This window comes from Hypanus sabinus, chromosome 14, assembly GCF_030144855.1.
Source record: "Hypanus sabinus isolate sHypSab1 chromosome 14, sHypSab1.hap1, whole genome shotgun sequence".
NCBI classification, from domain to species: domain Eukaryota; kingdom Metazoa; phylum Chordata; class Chondrichthyes; order Myliobatiformes; family Dasyatidae; genus Hypanus; species Hypanus sabinus.
The window spans coordinates 30,236,685-30,254,783 of record NC_082719.1 but is presented as its reverse complement, the minus strand read 5'-3'; the positions used below and the strand labels follow the sequence as shown (position 1 = coordinate 30,254,783).

General features: G+C 39.6%; 1 protein-coding gene across 1 annotated transcript in view; it reads right to left on the bottom strand.

Annotated features, from left to right (window-relative positions):
• slit2 (slit homolog 2 (Drosophila)) overlaps window positions 1-18,099 on the bottom strand; it is a 430,357-nt gene that overhangs the window by 391,360 nt on the left and 20,898 nt on the right. Inside the window, exon 4 of the mRNA XM_059988947.1 lies at window positions 11,702-11,773. Coding sequence (XP_059844930.1) covers window positions 11,702-11,773 — 72 coding nt within the window. The remainder of the gene's footprint in view (window positions 1-11,701; window positions 11,774-18,099) is intronic.

Sequence of the window (18,099 nt, the reverse complement as noted above, 5' to 3'; positions counted from 1 at the left end):
CTGGCAGGAATTAATTCCAGAAGATTTTTGGTATGGGTCCCTGTGTAGATCCTGATTTTGCGATAGGATACAAAACCCACAATCCTGTCATATGCCCGAACTAAAAGAAAATATTTTCTTTTTCAGGAAACACACCTTGAGAGTCTTCTCCCTCTCACAAATTGCTTTTGCCCATTTCATTTACATGATCATGTGCTGTTAGCAATAAAAAGAAACCCATTTAAAGACGATCATGTGAATTAATTTTATATGTTCTTTATACACGTGTCTCTTATAAACTGCATGCCTATTCCTTTGCTGCTATCCCACAGATGGTTCCCGGCGATGGGACACTACCAACACCTGCATCTGTGTATTACTGGCACAAATCATCAACCCTTTCATGCATGTGACTGAGATGCAAAAGTTTGCAGACATTTAAAAAAAGCCAATACCACCAATAAAGAATCATCCCCTCACTGCTTGGTGTCTATATTCATGGGGTTCAGGGGTGACTGGGTAGCAGTCAGGACCAGATGGTTATAGGACTACACGGCCATTATTAAAATGCCTTCATTACAAGTAAAATAAAAGTACAAGTGCCCCCGTTTTTCAAACATCCACTTTATGCCACCTCGCTGTTACAAAAGACCTACATTACTTACCTGTTTTCGCTAACAGAAGGTGTCTTCAATGTTACGAAAAAAGGCAGCACACACCCCTAGCAGTCGAGCTCCTCCCCCGGAACTGCACTCTAGCCGGCATTGCTTAAACACGTGCCTGTGAGCATCTGTGCTTTATCTCGATTTATTTTGTGCATCCGTTAGCAAGATGAGTTCTAAGGTATCGGAAAAACGCAGTCAAGCATTCTGTCGTTTTTTAAGCCTTCCACATCAGCCACAGCAGACGACAAACCTCGACCTTTGACATCGAAGCAGGCAGACATAGAAGAAGGTGACCTGCCTGCCCTGATGGAAACAGATAACGATGAGATGACACCCCAGTCTCCTCTACCTCCCACCACCCCAACCTCAGCCTAACACACCATCATTGCTGTCTTCCCGGTTCCGGTACGTGAAACTACACTGTACATATATTATTTCTACTTTATACAGGCTGTGTATTTATCATATCATTCTTGTTTTTACTATATGTTACTGTTATTTTAGGTTTTATGTGTTATTTGGCATGATTTGGTAGGTTATTTTTGGGTCTGGGAACGCTCACAAATTTTTCCCATACAAATAAATGGCAATTGCTTCTTCACTTTATGACATTCTGGCTTATGAACCGTTTCGTAGGAATGCTCTACCTTCGGATGGCGGGGGAAACCTGTGTATCTATTTGCTCCATTGCATTCCCAGCACAAATTAAGAAACTGAATAAAAATATAAAGAAGCCCGAAGAAATAGTTACACTAACATTCTATTGAATGATGTCCATTTTGAGCTCTGCTATTAGCTAAGCTTAGAAATTAGCATTTAGAGATGATTTTAGTTCATGGGTGAAACTGGTGGGATGGCCCTGCTTTTAGCTTATGAACAGTCCAGGTACATAAGCAGGACAGAAAAAACCAATAGCACGTTGCTTCTTAAAGTCTAAAATAATAAAAGGCTGAGTCTTAACCCTGCTCCATCCCCTCTCAGACTTTATGGATCTACGCCCAAGTAGACACTAATCAGCCTCACCACATTTTTTTGTCAGTGCTTGGTACAGGATATCCAATAAGTTCAGTGTACCACTCCATTACAGGACAGAAGGAAGTATATTCCATTAAAAAATTCAGGAAAACCCTCCATTCCAAAAGCAGTGCTCGTGACCCTGAACAATTTCAGAGGGAAAAGGGATTTTCTTGCTTTGAATTAAGGACAAGAAGGAGCAGACAGAGGAATCAGTTCCCTGTGTTTTTCTTTTATTTTGTCCTCTTTCTACACTCAAACCAGACAACCATGATCAACTTTTGATGTGTTCAGATTTTTCTTTCCTGTATCATTGAAACACAGATCATTGACATAACACTTGAAGAAATCTCTTTTGGTAAGCAGCTGGCTCATTTATCCTAGTTTCTTCCTCAAGTTAGGAACACATCTTTATACCCAAAAGTAGCAAGTCCCCAGTAACTTAAGCCAACCATGAATGTTAGTGGTGGCTACTTTAGCACATACCACAATTTTCAACTCTACAGCTATCAGCATTTCTGGTCAAACACTTAGTGCAATATAACACTGCTGATCAGCAGGGAATGATCACTGAACTGTGAGCCAACAAACCAAATTAAAAAGTCAAAATCTATTTGCTTCAGATGAGCAGTCAGTAGACTGTTAACAATATGCTTTACAAGAGGTACTTGGAGCTGATCAGGACAGTGTTGTTGTAAAAGAGTCAGCCTGTTGTGGACAGTACCAGTCTGCAGTGCAATGGTAAAATAACCCTTACCAAATTTACATATTCAGATTAATGTGTGGCAGCTCACTCATCCAGTCCCTAGATGGTCTAGAATGTTATCCATGATCAGTAGTGATTAATATGCTAGTGGCACCAGTACTTTGGAGACAATATACCCATAAGACATTGGATCAGAATCGAGCCAATCGGCCCATCAACTCTGCTCTGCTATTCCATCATGGCTGATTTATTATCCCTCTTGATCCCATTCCTGCTCCTATTCCCCGTAACCGTTGATAAAGCCCTTTGACAGTGTTTGTGGTGAGAAATAAATGGGGCTTTTCTTCCAACTCCATCTATAGGTGGGTCTCGGCTACTTCACTTTGCTGAAGTGCTTTCCTTCAGAAAGGTTTGCAAATATATCCTCTATCCTGGACAGAGAGACTGATCTACTTTCAGTATTGGGTTGATGGTGACCTTAAAATCACCACAGATCCTGACAGATACAGCTTGGACCACTAGCATTGCCCATGGGCTCCACTCAAACTTGGAAAGAATTCCTTCAGCCTCCATGCGATCTAGCTCACTGGCTACATTATCATGATTGATAAAAGGAACCAGATGGGCTTTGTAAAACTTGGCTGTGGCATTTTCATTTAACACTATTTTACCCTTGATATCTTTTGAGTTTTCTAATGCCGTCCTTGAACACTTCTGTGGCCTCATCCACTGCCTTTCTTAATTCACTTTCAGTTGACTCTATTCAGGGCATGAAACATGCAAACTGGTGCATGAATCTCCAATCAATTTATAGTTGTTGCAGCTAATCACATCCCCACAATGATCGCCCTCCTGCTTTTACCACTTACAAACCCAATATGGCTTGTTAATTGTTTCATTTCACTGTTATGAATATCATTTCCACAGCAGTTATCTTTTCTCCAGTATAGGTTCTTAGTTGGATATCTGCAGGCCTCAGTATCTTTGAAATGCTATTCAAACTCATTTTGTGGAATAACTAAAACAGCTGAGCCAGTATCCAATTCCATTATAATTAATTTGCCGTTCATTTCTGGCGTAAGCCATATTGTTAATTTCTTGTTAGTTTTCACATTATAAATCTTAAGGCTGCACAGTCCTGTTGTTACTTTCATCATTATCAAATTTTTCATCAACAGCATGCATAATAGAAACTGCAAACTGACTTTTCATCTTTTTCCCTTCCCTGTGAAGACCATTTATTTTTCAGGGAATGCCTGTCCAACATGCTCTTTGTAGGTGACCTAGTTCATTGCATTTCTTGCAAGTTTTGCCCTTAAACCTGAATTGGTCTGGTGTACGAGCTACTGCCATAACCGTAACACAATTTGTTCAGCCAGACAGGTTTCTGTTTCTATTTAGACACTGCAATTTTGTTCACACTCATTTTAATTCCCCGTTGTAACTCAATTACATCTCTGGTTTCCATTGGTACAGCAATTTCAACCGATCTTTTAAATGTGGGTTATGTTTCAGTTAGGAGCTGCTTTTGAATGCTTTCCTGTAAGATTCCACAAACTAAACAATATCTCAGTGTATCATTAAGCCCATCACTGAACTGACAATGCTCAGCCAATCTCTTCAATTCAGCTGCATATGCTGAAATAGGCCTCTCTTCCTTTTGATTCTGCTTATGAAACCTAAAGCGCTCTGCAATTAACAATGGTTTCAGTTCTAAATGTTCCTGCATTACTTTCAAGAGATCAGCAAAGCTCATTTCGGCTGGTTTGGTTGAAGCAGTCAAACTTCTAAGCAAACTGTATGCTCTCCCGCCTTTTACACTCAGTAACACAGGTACTCACTCTTCATTGGCTATTTCAGTTGCTTCATAATACTGTTCAATTCATTCAATATACTTCATATAGTCATCTGTTGTGCAATCAAACTCATCCAACTTTCTGATATAGACAGCCATTTCTGTTTTTTTTAAAAACGTCATTATTATTTTAACCCCACACTCGCTGTTTATGAAACTGTGAATTTCATCCATTTTCAGCCTTTTTTTTAAAAACTCAATCCTCTTCTCCCCGGCAAAGATACTCATGCTATGCCTTTTATTTTAACTTGACTGTCCTTTCCGCTTCCGAAGAAAAAAAAATGCTGCACTTCAACAGATTGGTAGTTGTCTCAGGTTCATTTTAAAACTTCCTCATCACCACAGTTATGTTTTTGTTACTCCAAAAACTAATTGAAAGAAAAGCAAGGGAGCTGGTGCAACACATCCACTTAGTTTTATTTTAGTGAGGCATGCACATATGACATGGTGGCAGAATGATGTATGCCATTCACGTATTTCTTACATATAACCTGTAACAAATTATGTAAACAATCAAGAATGCTTAATTAAAGAATATTTTTCAAATATTACTCAAATATTCCTGAATAATTAAGTACACTACACTGTATAAGAGATCTTTTCAGTTCTTCATGCATTTCAGGCAATTTTTGATTTTTAGCTGAGAACACAGAACACAACTTCTAACAGCCAAGAAATATTTCAAATAGTCCAATAAAATGGATCTGCAAATGCAGAACATGCAAGCATGACTTCCTTTGTAATGTTTGTTTCCTAACCAGTCCCAATGTCATCCACCCAATCCACATAAGCTAAAGGCAAATTTAAATGCAAACCAATGTGCATGCACAAGATACACACGCACACGCACACACACATACCCAGTCTCATAAACACACACACACACACACACACACACACACACACACCCACCCCTTCTGTTCGCGAATGAAATCATGAAAAGGGAAAGAAAATCTTTCCCCAGGGTCTACCCAATTCCACATGAATCAGGATTTAATCCCTTGTGGTTCAGCTCCAAGTATTTGGAAATATTAAATTAAAGGAATTACCACTGGGGCAAATAATCATGTTGGAAAAATCGCTTTCCTGTTTCTCTTTTACAGTATGGCATTGTAATTGTGAATGAGATGGGATCAACAGCACTGCACCTGAACAAATCACTTACCAATAAGGAAAATTAATACCTACTCCCAATGCCCACATATCAACAAGCAAGCCAAGAGGTTAAAACCAAACATAACACAGACATCCATTTAGGAAAATTGCTGCATTTCCCCGCACCCCTCCCCCCACTTTTATAAAACACATTTCAGAGAATCTTTCTTCTGTTCTCTGCTCTGGTCCACACTATCTTGAGTGCTCTCTCTGCAATACAGGGAAATATAAAATTGATTATCACACACCTGTTTTTTTTGTTAGAGTCACTCAGAGTGCAAGACATCAGCTGCAATGCATTAATTTTGTAGTAAGGAGCTACCAGTATTGTCAGATGACACTGACTCTTCTTTACTTCTCAAAGTGGAAGAGCAGATGAAATTCCCTCTATTTCAACTGGCTCATAGTCATACATGCTTTTAGTTGCTAAGTCTGGTAATTGCACAGATGAAAGAAAGTAACCACAGCACTTCCATGATGCTGAACCATACTGACCAATTCTAATGTAGCATTTAACCCTAGGAATGACCCATCAGATCTTTGTTATGACAAGAGCCTACATACACTCTGTGGACACATTATAGGGTACCCCTGTACGCTAGTGCAAATATCCAATCAGCCTGGAATTTTCATGCACAACAGTCTCTAGAGTTTTGAGAGAATGGTGCAAAAAAAGAAACATCCCATGAGCAGCAAATCCATGGGCAAAGACGCCTGGTTAATGAGAGAGGTCAGAGGAGAAAAGCCAGGCTGATAGGAAGGTGACAGTAACTCAAAGTAACCATGCATTACAACCGTGGTGTGCAGAAGAGTACACAACATGTACATGAGTGCACAACATGTTGAACCTTGAAGTGGACGGGCTACAGCAGCAGAAGACGTCAAACATACGCTCAGTATCTCCTTCATTGGGTACAGGATTGCATGTGCAACCTACAACACCAAAAAACCTCGAAGCACAATTGCAACCATACATGATTGTTCACAGCACTTGCTGCCATGTTAATGTCAGTAAATCAATGCATCCAGCAAATTAAGCAGGTGAAATACACACCTGGATGACTTTGTTAAAAATATACTGTCTATATGCATTATATCTTCCCTGGTACTGGGAGCTTCGCTTCTGGGTTTTTCCTAATTAACTGCCATTATAAAAAGGTCATATTAAGATTATATTTCCTATAGGCTGGTCTAAGTTATACTCACAAACTTGAAGACTAACTGGTTTGTTGCAAAAGCCCATTACTGTCTCCACACCCTCACTCCCAGGTGACCATGAACACCTGGTGAAATGTGAAGGTGCCAGGTCCCACCTCTTCAGTTTGGTTTGGGGTTTGGCGCAGTACCATACTTAAGAGGGTTAAGCTGAAATGCCTGCTTGAGACCAGATACTAAGGTTCATAGAGTGAATGTCTGCAGATTTCAGAATGATAATCTTTGACAAATATAATGAATTTCAACATGATTTTCTATTCTAATGAGATTATTCATTCACACTAAAATATCAGAAAAAATTCCAAAAAAAAATTAGAGTCCTGGATGCCTTTGATTATGTAAGATATGCCACAGTTTTACATAGAATTGGCATCAGAAATTTAAAAGATTCAGGCAAGATGTTTGGCAGATAGATATCAAAATAACCTGAGAATTACTCTCATCAAATTCTTTGGAATTCATAATGAAATGTTATTCAGAGTGTAGTGACCACCAACAGCCAGTCTTCTGTTAACTTTGCAAAGAGACAGGCTAACAAATTTATTTACTAATAATTGAACAATATAACTTGTATAACATATCTAGCTTTATACCAATGCCTGCAGAATACATATTCTTTTCATGAAATCAGTGTCAAACTTGGGCTCAGAGTCTTAACGACACTGTCCCACTGAAATAAAACCAGCAGCTTGATTATGATGAGTTAAAGGAATGAAGGTGACTCTATCTGGACAACAAAGCATTACAGCAAACACAAGCCTCAAGTGCAGAGCCTTGCAATGCAGACCCGATATTGGTTGTATAATAGACAGCTTGCCTTCAGAACTACTGGGGGGGGGGGGGGGGGGAGTCTGAGCCATGGCTCCACATGTAACATGTCAAGATAGAGCGATAAGAAGAGCGCTAAAAATTAGATGATAGTTGACACTGCTTTCCTAATTTTGCAAACACAGCTGTGACTTTCATACCGTTACAAAGGAAATACCCTCAACCAAGCATGTAATATATCCATCAATATTGCTCCCTATGAAATGCAATAGAACAAACAGCAAAACTTAGAAATAGTTCCTTTGGTTGCTACTGGTGACCATCTGCAACCAATCATGTCACCCACATCCTCTCAGTAATCATCAGTACCATAGGCTGAGAAGGAAATGCACATCTATAATGTATAGATGCTCTTATGAAACAATTTGAGAGGGGGGGCTCTCCGACTAAACTCTCCCACTGTTACGTGTGTACAGATTTAAAGTTCACTTTGTATGCTGTAACCATCATTGGCCAGTAACCCTCATTGCTCATGAGATGATAGCAAGCACATCTGGAATACTGTAGCTGGAGAACCTTCTAAACTTTAGTAGGCAAGTAATTCAGGATTTAGGCCCTTCGACCATGTATTATCAGCAATAAAGGTCCAGCTCAGGATGGGAAGCTGAAAATGGTGGTGTCCCTATAAGGCTGAAGTTCTTGTCTTCCATGGAAGGGAAAATTGTAGGCTTGCATATTGTTCAAGTACTGTAGGTGAGTAATTGCAGTGAATTTTATGGACGGATTCAGTTTGGCAATTAGAGCTAATCTTACGTTTCATGAGTATTTTCACGAAGAAATCAAATAATGCACCAGAGACTGGAACAGAGTGCCACAAAATCCTAATCATTCTTGGCATGCAGAATGTAACCTGTACAAACATTACCAAAGACATTGATGGACATGTTCCCTTAAAAGAAAATACATTGCAATTCATGCACCTTATCTAAATTTTCTTTGGCACTGGTACTAGCGGCCTGCAAAGCATTACAAATACTCTTCAAATGATTTTACTTTCAGCAGCATTTCACGCCACAATGGTTATTCAAGTGGCTGATTATCAGCATTATTAAAATTTGTAATGCTTTGTAAGCCGTGAATTAAAATCTATTTTGTGCAAGGTTAAAGAGCAGAGCATACAAAAGACGAAACACAGACTTAGCAGCACTCTGAAACTAAGCATGTCATTATTTACGAAAGTCTGTAGTAGTGTGTGTGCGCACACACACACACACACACACACACACGCCTGACTAATTGACGTTCCTTCTCATTTTTTACATTAAGTTGCTTTATTTCCCCCACAGTACTAAAGTCTGCAATATCATAGTCTTAAGGCTAAAAGCAACAGACGATGCCTTCGCTCCCATACAGATGCTTGAGGGCTCTCTCCTCGGGTAGCTGGTGAGGCTATATAATGGATGGTCAAACCACCACTGTCCATTTCCTGCCATTGTTTTAAACTAAAATCAGCCCTAGGGCTTTGTGTCCTTGGAAGACAACCAACAAGCTTTTATTCAGCAAGGCCTTAGCACGGTACTGAAAAATGGCTGTGAAGCTTTGTACTGCTTCCTCAAAAAATAGCTAATTGCTCCTCAGATATCCTATTGAATTCAAAGGTAAAATGGTACCAACAATGCCGTACTAAATATCAATTGAGATTTAAATAAGATACCAATTGATGGAATTAAAAAGGACCAGATCTCTTAACCTGCAGGACAAGAACCAGAGGCATGCATTTTAAGTATTGTTTAAACTATTAAAGTAGAGTTGAGGATTTTCTTTACCCACTGCATATTAGAAGTCTGGAACTCATTGTTTGAAACCCTGAGCGGGAAATCCTTACCACATGTATTTGAAGAGCCATGATCTACAAGGCTATGAACTTTGACTTGGAAGTAGGAGGACCGTTTTTCAACTGGGATGGGAACAATGGGCCAAACAGCCTCCTCCAGAGTTGTAAATTTCATTGCAAGATTTCCCATTTAGGCTCCGGAAAATTATAGTTTTTGTAAACACAACAGATTCTTCTGCAGATGCTGGAAGTCCAGAGCAACACATGCAAAATGCTGGAGGAACTCAGCAGGTCAGACTGCATCTATGGAAATGAATAACCAGTCAACGTTTCGGGCTGAGACCCTTCATCAGGACATCTGTTTTTGATTTTTGTAAGCTTGTTTAGTTTTGCTGAACGCAAATGATTGCTAAAGATTTTACAGGATGATTTCACCTTAAATTTAAACAAGCTATAACTAAACTTCACCCAAAGGAATGGGTGTTACTGAATGAGAAGCAGCATTGCAGACTGCTAAATGAGAAATAATGTCACTACACTGCAGCACTACAAAGTTTCAAACATATACAGTAATAGGCTCTACAGAATCTATACACTTGTGAATGAAACAGGTTCCTCCTGAATTAAGCTAAGTACATCATTGAAATTAAACACAATTCATACAAATATAAAATAGATTCAAGCAAGTTAATAAACGGGCAAGAGGTGAACATAGCTTTTTGTTTTGTTTAAAGCTGTGTCATCGATGCCAATTGTCACACAAATCCATAACAATCTAAATGAAGAATGTTACCAACAATACCACAAAGAAGCAGGAAATAAGATTTTAATATGGCATTTCATTTGCACTTATTTCTCAAGCACTGGGATGAAAGCAGTGACTGCACACCATAAGAGGATGAAAGTGGGTTATGGGCTACAACACTATCTGCTGATTCTATGACTTGCATTTTCCTCCACCCTACTGAGAGTGGGGACAATCTGCTTATCCTCAGCCATTTTCCCTGAGCAAGATGAATATTAAGTTCTCAGACATGGTACTGAAAGTCCATATTAGGTTTTCTTCTTTTCTAACATACTTTCAATGAAAGGGACAGAAATGTGAAAGGAAAGCTCCATTAGGACTGGTGGGTGTGGTCTTGTCACATCATTATACCAATCTAATATTTTAACAGGGGATATATCAAAAGCAAAACATGCTAATTCAATGTGGATCAATCCAAGTGAATGCAGTTTGTCACAGGAACTGAAATGAGCTAGAACCAGGTGCATTCCACAGCCCTCTAGGCATGGCTACCAAATCAGCTAGAAAAGATATTTCAATGCAGTAGACCAGAGTCACTAAAAAGGGTGAATACAGATAACGCCTATTCTGATTGGTCTTTGCCAGTGAAACCATTATGCCAGTGGGAATTAACTTTATCTGGAGTGAAAAGGGGGGATACAGAGAAAGAAGAGGATTCAAAACAACTTAATTTCCTTCCTCAGTCAACACAGTATGACAGAAACTCTACCTTAAAGCAATTCCTAAATGACATTTTATATTAATGAATGCCAAAGCTACAAGTGCACAATTCATGTTAATTTACTACTTACACTAGTGTTAAAAATATTAGTTTATAATTGCCCAAAGAAATAACATACATATGAATATAATAGTAATCTCCTCTAGATTCCTGCAATGATATGCATGTATATTTTCCTCACTAGAAACTCCACCTGCTAAGAACAAAAGGTCATGTTTTCAAATTCCATTTTGAATGACAAGAGAAGTTCCATCTGCAACCACAGTCTTTCTTTATATACGAATCCACTTACCCATAAAAAAATCTAAAGGATGCCCTCGGTCATTAGTTACATTCAAGTCAATGTAACTTGCTGTACCAAACAGGCAATTGTAAACATTTTCAACTAATATTCAACTGAACCTGTAAATTTCAAGAATGTCTCAGGATTTCTGTCACAAACATGAAACAAAAGGAAAATTGATCCATTAGGCATGGAAAGTTCCAAGTGAACTGCAATAATTTGAAACCATTCCAGACATGACCTTCATCCTCTGCCTCTCCGAAGCACCTGCTTTTCAATGGCTTCAAATAAACTGGTTTTCCTTCTAAGTTACCATCATGACTGCGTCTGCCTGCTTCAAAGTGCCCGAGGATACCTCAGAACTCAGCCTTGGCGTTGATTTATGATTTGTAAGAAAGCATGAAACAAATTACAACCATTCAATTTATCACAGAACTTCTCACAAAAGCAATGATACCTGCAAGGGTCTTAGAAAAATTGTGACAATTAAGTAAAAATACCCACTTCAGACAGTTGTATTAGCAAAATATCTGCAATTAGGTGGCCAACTGTAATGTTAGGCTAGTTTGAGAAGCAAGTCACCAGGAGTTAGCCTGTGCTGATGTGGTGCAATTCGTTCACGAGCAGCCACGCGTCACTGAAAACATCCAGGTGTCTTTCTTTTTTAAATTTGACAGGGTTAAGGAAACTTGATTACTCACAGTCTGTAGAGCTTTGGAGTTCCCAGAAAAAGTAATTCGGGCAAAACCTGCAGATTGTTTCTGTTCAGGCGGCTAGGTGAAAGTAAAGAGAAATAATGGTGAGCAATTTGCTAATATACAAAGATCACCCCATAAATCTGAATCCCTCATCTCACAAGTAAATAGCATTTTCCAGCGCTTCCTCTTAAATGACCCTCCTTCATTTTTGAATCCAGACAATATTTGCTGACTTTGATTCCATAGGAGGAGTGGCCTGTTGGAGATGGATCCACGTCACTGCAATTCTATTTCTCTTATAATTCTAGTCAATATTTATCTTCCAACAAACATCACAAAAACAGTCTGTCCAGTCATTATCACACTGGCATTTACGACAAGTTACTTCATATAAACTGGTTGGCATATTTTGTGTATTAGGAAAGTAACTATAAACCTAAAACATGCCACTTAGGCTCTTCATTGTCGGTTTGGACATTGGTGAAATCATCAAGGGATCCACATAAATGCAAGTTTTCATTTTTTTAAAAAGTATAGAACCTTAATTGCTCTTCATTTGACATTAATAAACATTGAAAGAAAATACAAGAAAAAGTGATATCGCACTTTAAAAATTCTTATGGAGTACTCACAGGCACACCAAGATTTCCACTGTCTCATTTTTATATAATAAGAACATTGTGTCTGTTTTTAATATTCTTCATATGGTGCCTGTCAAAGGATAGCTTTGTGTGTTTATTAAAGTTCTGAGCTCTAATGGACACAGGTGCTACATATGAATTGAATGAAAAATGTGTTATGTATTTGGCTGAGGTATGATAACCGCTTGTCAATTCCACAAGGTGGTCCTGCGGCATTTACTCAAGACATTATAGAATGTTAAAATGCTCCCGGTGGGTGCTCAAGTCAGAAATCTGTTAAGTCTGTAGAGAGGGTCTGATGCAGAGTTAATGAGAATATGAAGTCTGAAAAACTTTCCTCATGCCCAATGACAACCGAACTTTATTGTTTTTATCCAGCTCAACAATCTTCACATATTCATCAAAAGCCTTCTAATTCAGGAGATCCCAAACTTTTCTTATGCCACGGAGCCCTACCATCAACAAAGGGGCCTGTGGACCCCAGATAGGGAATCCCTGCTCTAATTACAACAACTTTCCCATCACTACTAACTTTCAATGAATTAATTTACTAAAATCCATAGACCTTTACAGAACTGGGATTTGCACATTCTCGGTCAATACATCCAAAACTTCACACACAAATTTTTTTTAATGCGTCTGGTTTTAAAGAAACTAAAGTTAACAAAATACCTCACTGAATTATGATAAGATCCCCTCAGCATGTAGCTGGTATTGTGGTTCAGCTAGTGACTTTGTCATTAATATCAACAAGTTTCCCTTAATGCATACTGAATAAATGTTAGATTACTTTTAATTTTTCTCCTGTACTCTAGCTATACAGTGGGGAGAAGGAACCACAATACCTGCCATGTGTCTTATCCAAAATATATATAGCTGGAAAGTGTGCTCAGCTGAACTGCAGTCAGGGATAGAATTGTGTCTGGCTGGGGTGTGTTTCTCAGCCAAGAAACTCGACAAGGTTCATGGTAAAGGACCATCAATCAGTTAAGTAACATACTGGAGAATTCACAGCCCTCCATGAAGTTTGCCTGAACAAGAGTCACCACCTTCAGGAGAGGTCAAGGGCAAGTTGCTTGCAGGCAGAGACAAATCTGGAATTAACGGGTTGAAAATAAATCACTACTTTTTTGTTTTAACAAAACTCATCCAAGCAGGCCACCATTTGAAAGCAGTGGGCTCACCAGTCTTCTCCCCAGACAGATCACAGTTACTGCTTTGTGAAATACAGTCCAAGTATTGAAGGTAGATAATATGAAGTGCGGTCGGGGTGGGGGGGGGGGGGTGGAGGGTATTACACAGTGTGTCTAACATTTGGAAACATCCGTTCAAATGGGCTTCTCATTTCAGGAGAGAGCAGAAGAGCCGGCATCCAGCAAACATTGCCACAAAAGACCAGTGCAAAACAGATGTGGGAAAAACAAACAGCAGCCTGCCATCTGAATTGCTAAGAAGGCAGCACTCAGTGAAAACAGGCTCCATTCCTCAGTTCAAGATCAATAGCCATAAAAAGGTCAGGCAGAACCCAACCCAAGCAAAGGACAGACTTTGAGAACTCTGCAATATTAGCAGTTTGTTCATGTGCAGGAAGGAACTACGTTAGCAACGGACAACGAAAAAAAGAAAGCCTTTCACTGTGACATTTAAGCATTGACTTATCTATGCTAACACTTCCATAATGTTCACTGAAACAGCTTATAGGAATGTGTGATGTGCACCCAACAACTTGGTCACAGGTCTTGTCAATGTTGTAATTATTTATTAAGACACCACTAATCCCCTTTGATTCTTGCCATGAAACAGCAAATTCATGGCGTCTGCCAGTGATATTGAACCTGATTCTGACTCTCTGTCCTTACCTGCTGTAAACAGTGATGGAAAGTCAGCCACGAACAGCAAGGGCTGAGGGAGTGCTGCTACACCATTCTCAGTAATGATGGCTTTGGATGCCGCATGCTTCTGCCCCAATGGATCCAAGGCACCATCCTCCATCTCTATTTTGGGGTTAAATCCTAACCAATACTAACAGTAGGCAATCAAGTGAACCACACTGGTTAATATGTTTGCTTACACTGACAGTGTTAATGCACCATGAATTTGCTTAACCTGTCCCCGGAGATCAGTGCTGCCATAAACAATGTGCCATCAGAAAACTATAAATCTGCATCCCAAAGTCAAAAGCCCTCTCAGCTTTATCCTTGTAATCACTAAGGAAGTGACTGGCTGGCTTTTCATAGAGGGTGGTGAAACTCTGGAATTTTTTACCCCACAGGGTTGTGGAGTCTAAATCACTGGAGGTATTCAAAGAGGAGGTGGATTGCTTTTTGCACGATCAGGTAACTCAGAGCTATTGAGGATAGCACAGTGGTGGAGCTGAGGCCGACAGCACATCAGCCATAATGATAATGAAAGGTGTGGTGGGCTTGAGGGGGTCAGGTGGACCTACTCCTGTATCTATTTTCTTATTGTTCTTACGTGGGTCCAGTAAGGAGAGAATGCAAGTCTCTCATGATGTGAACGACATTTTGTGAGAAGCTTTCCCTTCAGATAATTCAAAGATCAATGGGAACTTTTGTGATAATGTTGAAGAGGGATGCAACACTGCATTCCTTAAGTTGCCATGGTCCTGCCTAGATAATTACTAACAACATAACATGTGAGAAAAGTAAGATTTTCATTTATGTTGCTAGTTCTACAACTTTAGGGCATCAAGGAGCACTTTCAAATCAATGGTGCATTCAAAATACAGCATTACTGTAATGCAGGAAATGTGGCAGTTCATATGTGCACAGCAAGGCATAATGGCCATCCCTTCTGTTTTAACAATAACTGTTGACTGCCAAGACCCAGGCTGCAGGGGAGAACTTCCGCAATGCCATTAGATCCCTGGCATTCATTTGAGAGCTAACATTTTGGAGGTTCATTAGGAACAGAGTGCCTCTGACAGGGTGCAATGGCTAAATGCTCAGAATAGTAATTCAGAAGCAGAGACCAAGATCTAAAATCCTAATTCACACCACTGGACGGCATCTATGTAATTTAAATTTAGTTAATAATGTAGAATTTGGGGAAGAAGACAACTAGCCCTTGCAATGAAAACCAGAAAACTTCCAAATTATCAGAAAAAGTATCAAATTCACTAATGTCTTTCTAGGGAGAAAACCTGCCATCTTATCTGGTTTGGTATAACTCCAAAGTGAGTGAATCTTAACTGGCCTACAAGGCCATTTATTTTCAAGGAAATGCATGCTGCCTCCGCTGGTGACACACAGATTCAATAATTTATTTTTATTTATTTGTTGACAGAATTGTCCTTCGAGTCACACTGCCCAGCAATTCCTCAATTTAATCCTAGCTTTATCATGGGACAATTTACAATGACCAATTTAGCAAACAAACCGGTACAACTTTGGACAGTGGGAGGAAACTGGAGCACCCAGAGGAAATTCATGCATCACAGGGAGAGCATACAAACTCCTTACGGGTGGCGGGGGAATTGAACCCGGGTCGCTGGTACTGGAAAGTGTTGTGCTAACCAGTATGTTAATGTGCTGTGGTATTAATGATGTTTTCAATATTGATGCTATTAATGATGTCATTAATACTATAAGATATAACTGAAACTTTTACACACACTATTTCTTTGATAGCAAGTGTAGGTCATCCAAAGGGAACACAAGTTGACCTTCTGCAGCTTACAGGAGTCCTGTAAGCATTTAAATAGTGAGCAAATCTCAAGAGATGGAGACCGAGGTGCTGACCAGGGAAACCGATCAGCTTACCACAGCTCATCTGCTGTGAAAAATTCCCTCAACTGCTTTTAAAGGACAGATACTCATTGATATGCAAAACCTATTTAAATAGTTTAAAGTAACAAGAAAGGTACTTAGAACATTATAGCACAGTAAAGGCCCTTTGACATATATTGTTGTCCCAACCTTTTAAGATCAATCAACACTTCCTACCTATGTAGTCCTCCATTTTTCTATCAAACAGGAGCCTATCTTCAGTTTCTTCATTTCTCCTGATGTATGTGCCTCTGCCCCTATCACTACTACTGGCAGGGTGCTCCATGCACTCACCACTCTGTATAAAAACTTACAGTACTGTGCAAAAGTTCTAGTCACAAATGTATATAGCTTGGGTGCCGAAGATAGTACTGTATTTGTCAATGTGAAATGGATTGCAAGTTTGTCTATCTGGCGGGAGCAAACGATGTTGGGAATGGCAAAGGTGGAGCATCACAGGAGGGGTGCAGGACAAGTGGCAGAGAAAGAGCGCCGGGGTGGGGAGGTGGGTGACACGGGTGCAGACAGACCCAGCCCTGAAACACCAAACAAGGTATTCCAAATAACTGGTTTATTGATCATTACTTCCTGCTCCCTCACCTCTCCCTTCCCCTTTTCTCAACCATGACTTTGCACTCCCTGCCCCCTTCCCATTCCCAGTCCAAAAAAGAGACTCATATCAGAATCAGGCTTATCATCACACACGTCTTGAATTTTTTTTTGCAACAGCAGCAGTACCTAAAGTTACTACAGTACTGTGCAAAAGTTTTAGACTCCCTAGTCACATATGCATCTAAGACTTTTGCACAGCACCGTACTTCTGACATCCCCCCTGTACTTTCCTCCAAATACCTTAAAATTATGCCCCTCGTATTAGCCATGCACACCCTGCAAAAGAAGTCGCAGGCTGTCCACCCAATCTTTATCTCTTATCATCTTGTAGACCTCTATCTGAATATGCCTGGATTCTTTCAATACCTATGTGAATTGCTGTTTTGTATTCTGTGTGTTTTGTTCTTTTCTTTTGGTCATTTGCATAATATGTTTTTTTTGTGTGAAGAGGGTTTGAAGTTTTCCTTTAAACGGATTATATAGTTTGCTTTGTTTCATGGCAGCCTGTGGGAAGATGAATCTCAGGGGTGTATACTGCATATATAATTTGATATTTATCAAAATACATATATAGCATACATCCCTGAGATTAATCTTCCCACGGACAGCCAGGAAATGTATTTTTAATCTTTGAATCAAGTCACCTCTCATCCAAAGAGAAAATCCCTAGCTCACTCAAACTTTCCTCATAAGACCTTCTCTCTAATCTTAGTAGACCTCCTTAGCACCATCTCTAAAGCTTCCATATCTTTCCAATAACGAGCCAACCAGAAATAAACACAATAATCCCAGGTGCTTAAAACCCTTCAGGACTTAAATCAATGTCTTTAACCATAAAGACATTTAAATATTAATGTCTAATCTGAAACCATATTAAAGCAAGAGAACAAGACTGCAATCACCACTTCAGAAACTCGGTTCACATTAGCAGGACCACCGTTCATATGTCACCCCTCCCTAGTACAAAGGCCCTTCTCTGCAGTGGGACTCTACTTCACCATTGGGTACAGTGACGACTGTCAACGTAGTATCCAACAGTGGATCAGTCAATCAGAAATACCGGCATCTTTCAATTCATCATGGACTTCAGCACTTCACTGTAGGCAAGTGGCAATCCACAATAAATCGAGCTGCATACAGCTGACAGCCCACAGCAACAGGCCCCAAACAAATGCATTTCAAGGATCCTTTACCTAAGTTTTTCTTTGTGTTTTACATAACAATAAAAGCAGGTTTTTAATTGCCCAGCTTCTGTAGAACTGATTTTGTGTTATCAAAAGAAGAAGAAAATGCCAACCATCTCCAAAAGGATCTTATTCTCACCACTATGTATGTCTCTACAGTCGTATGCCAGTGGGAT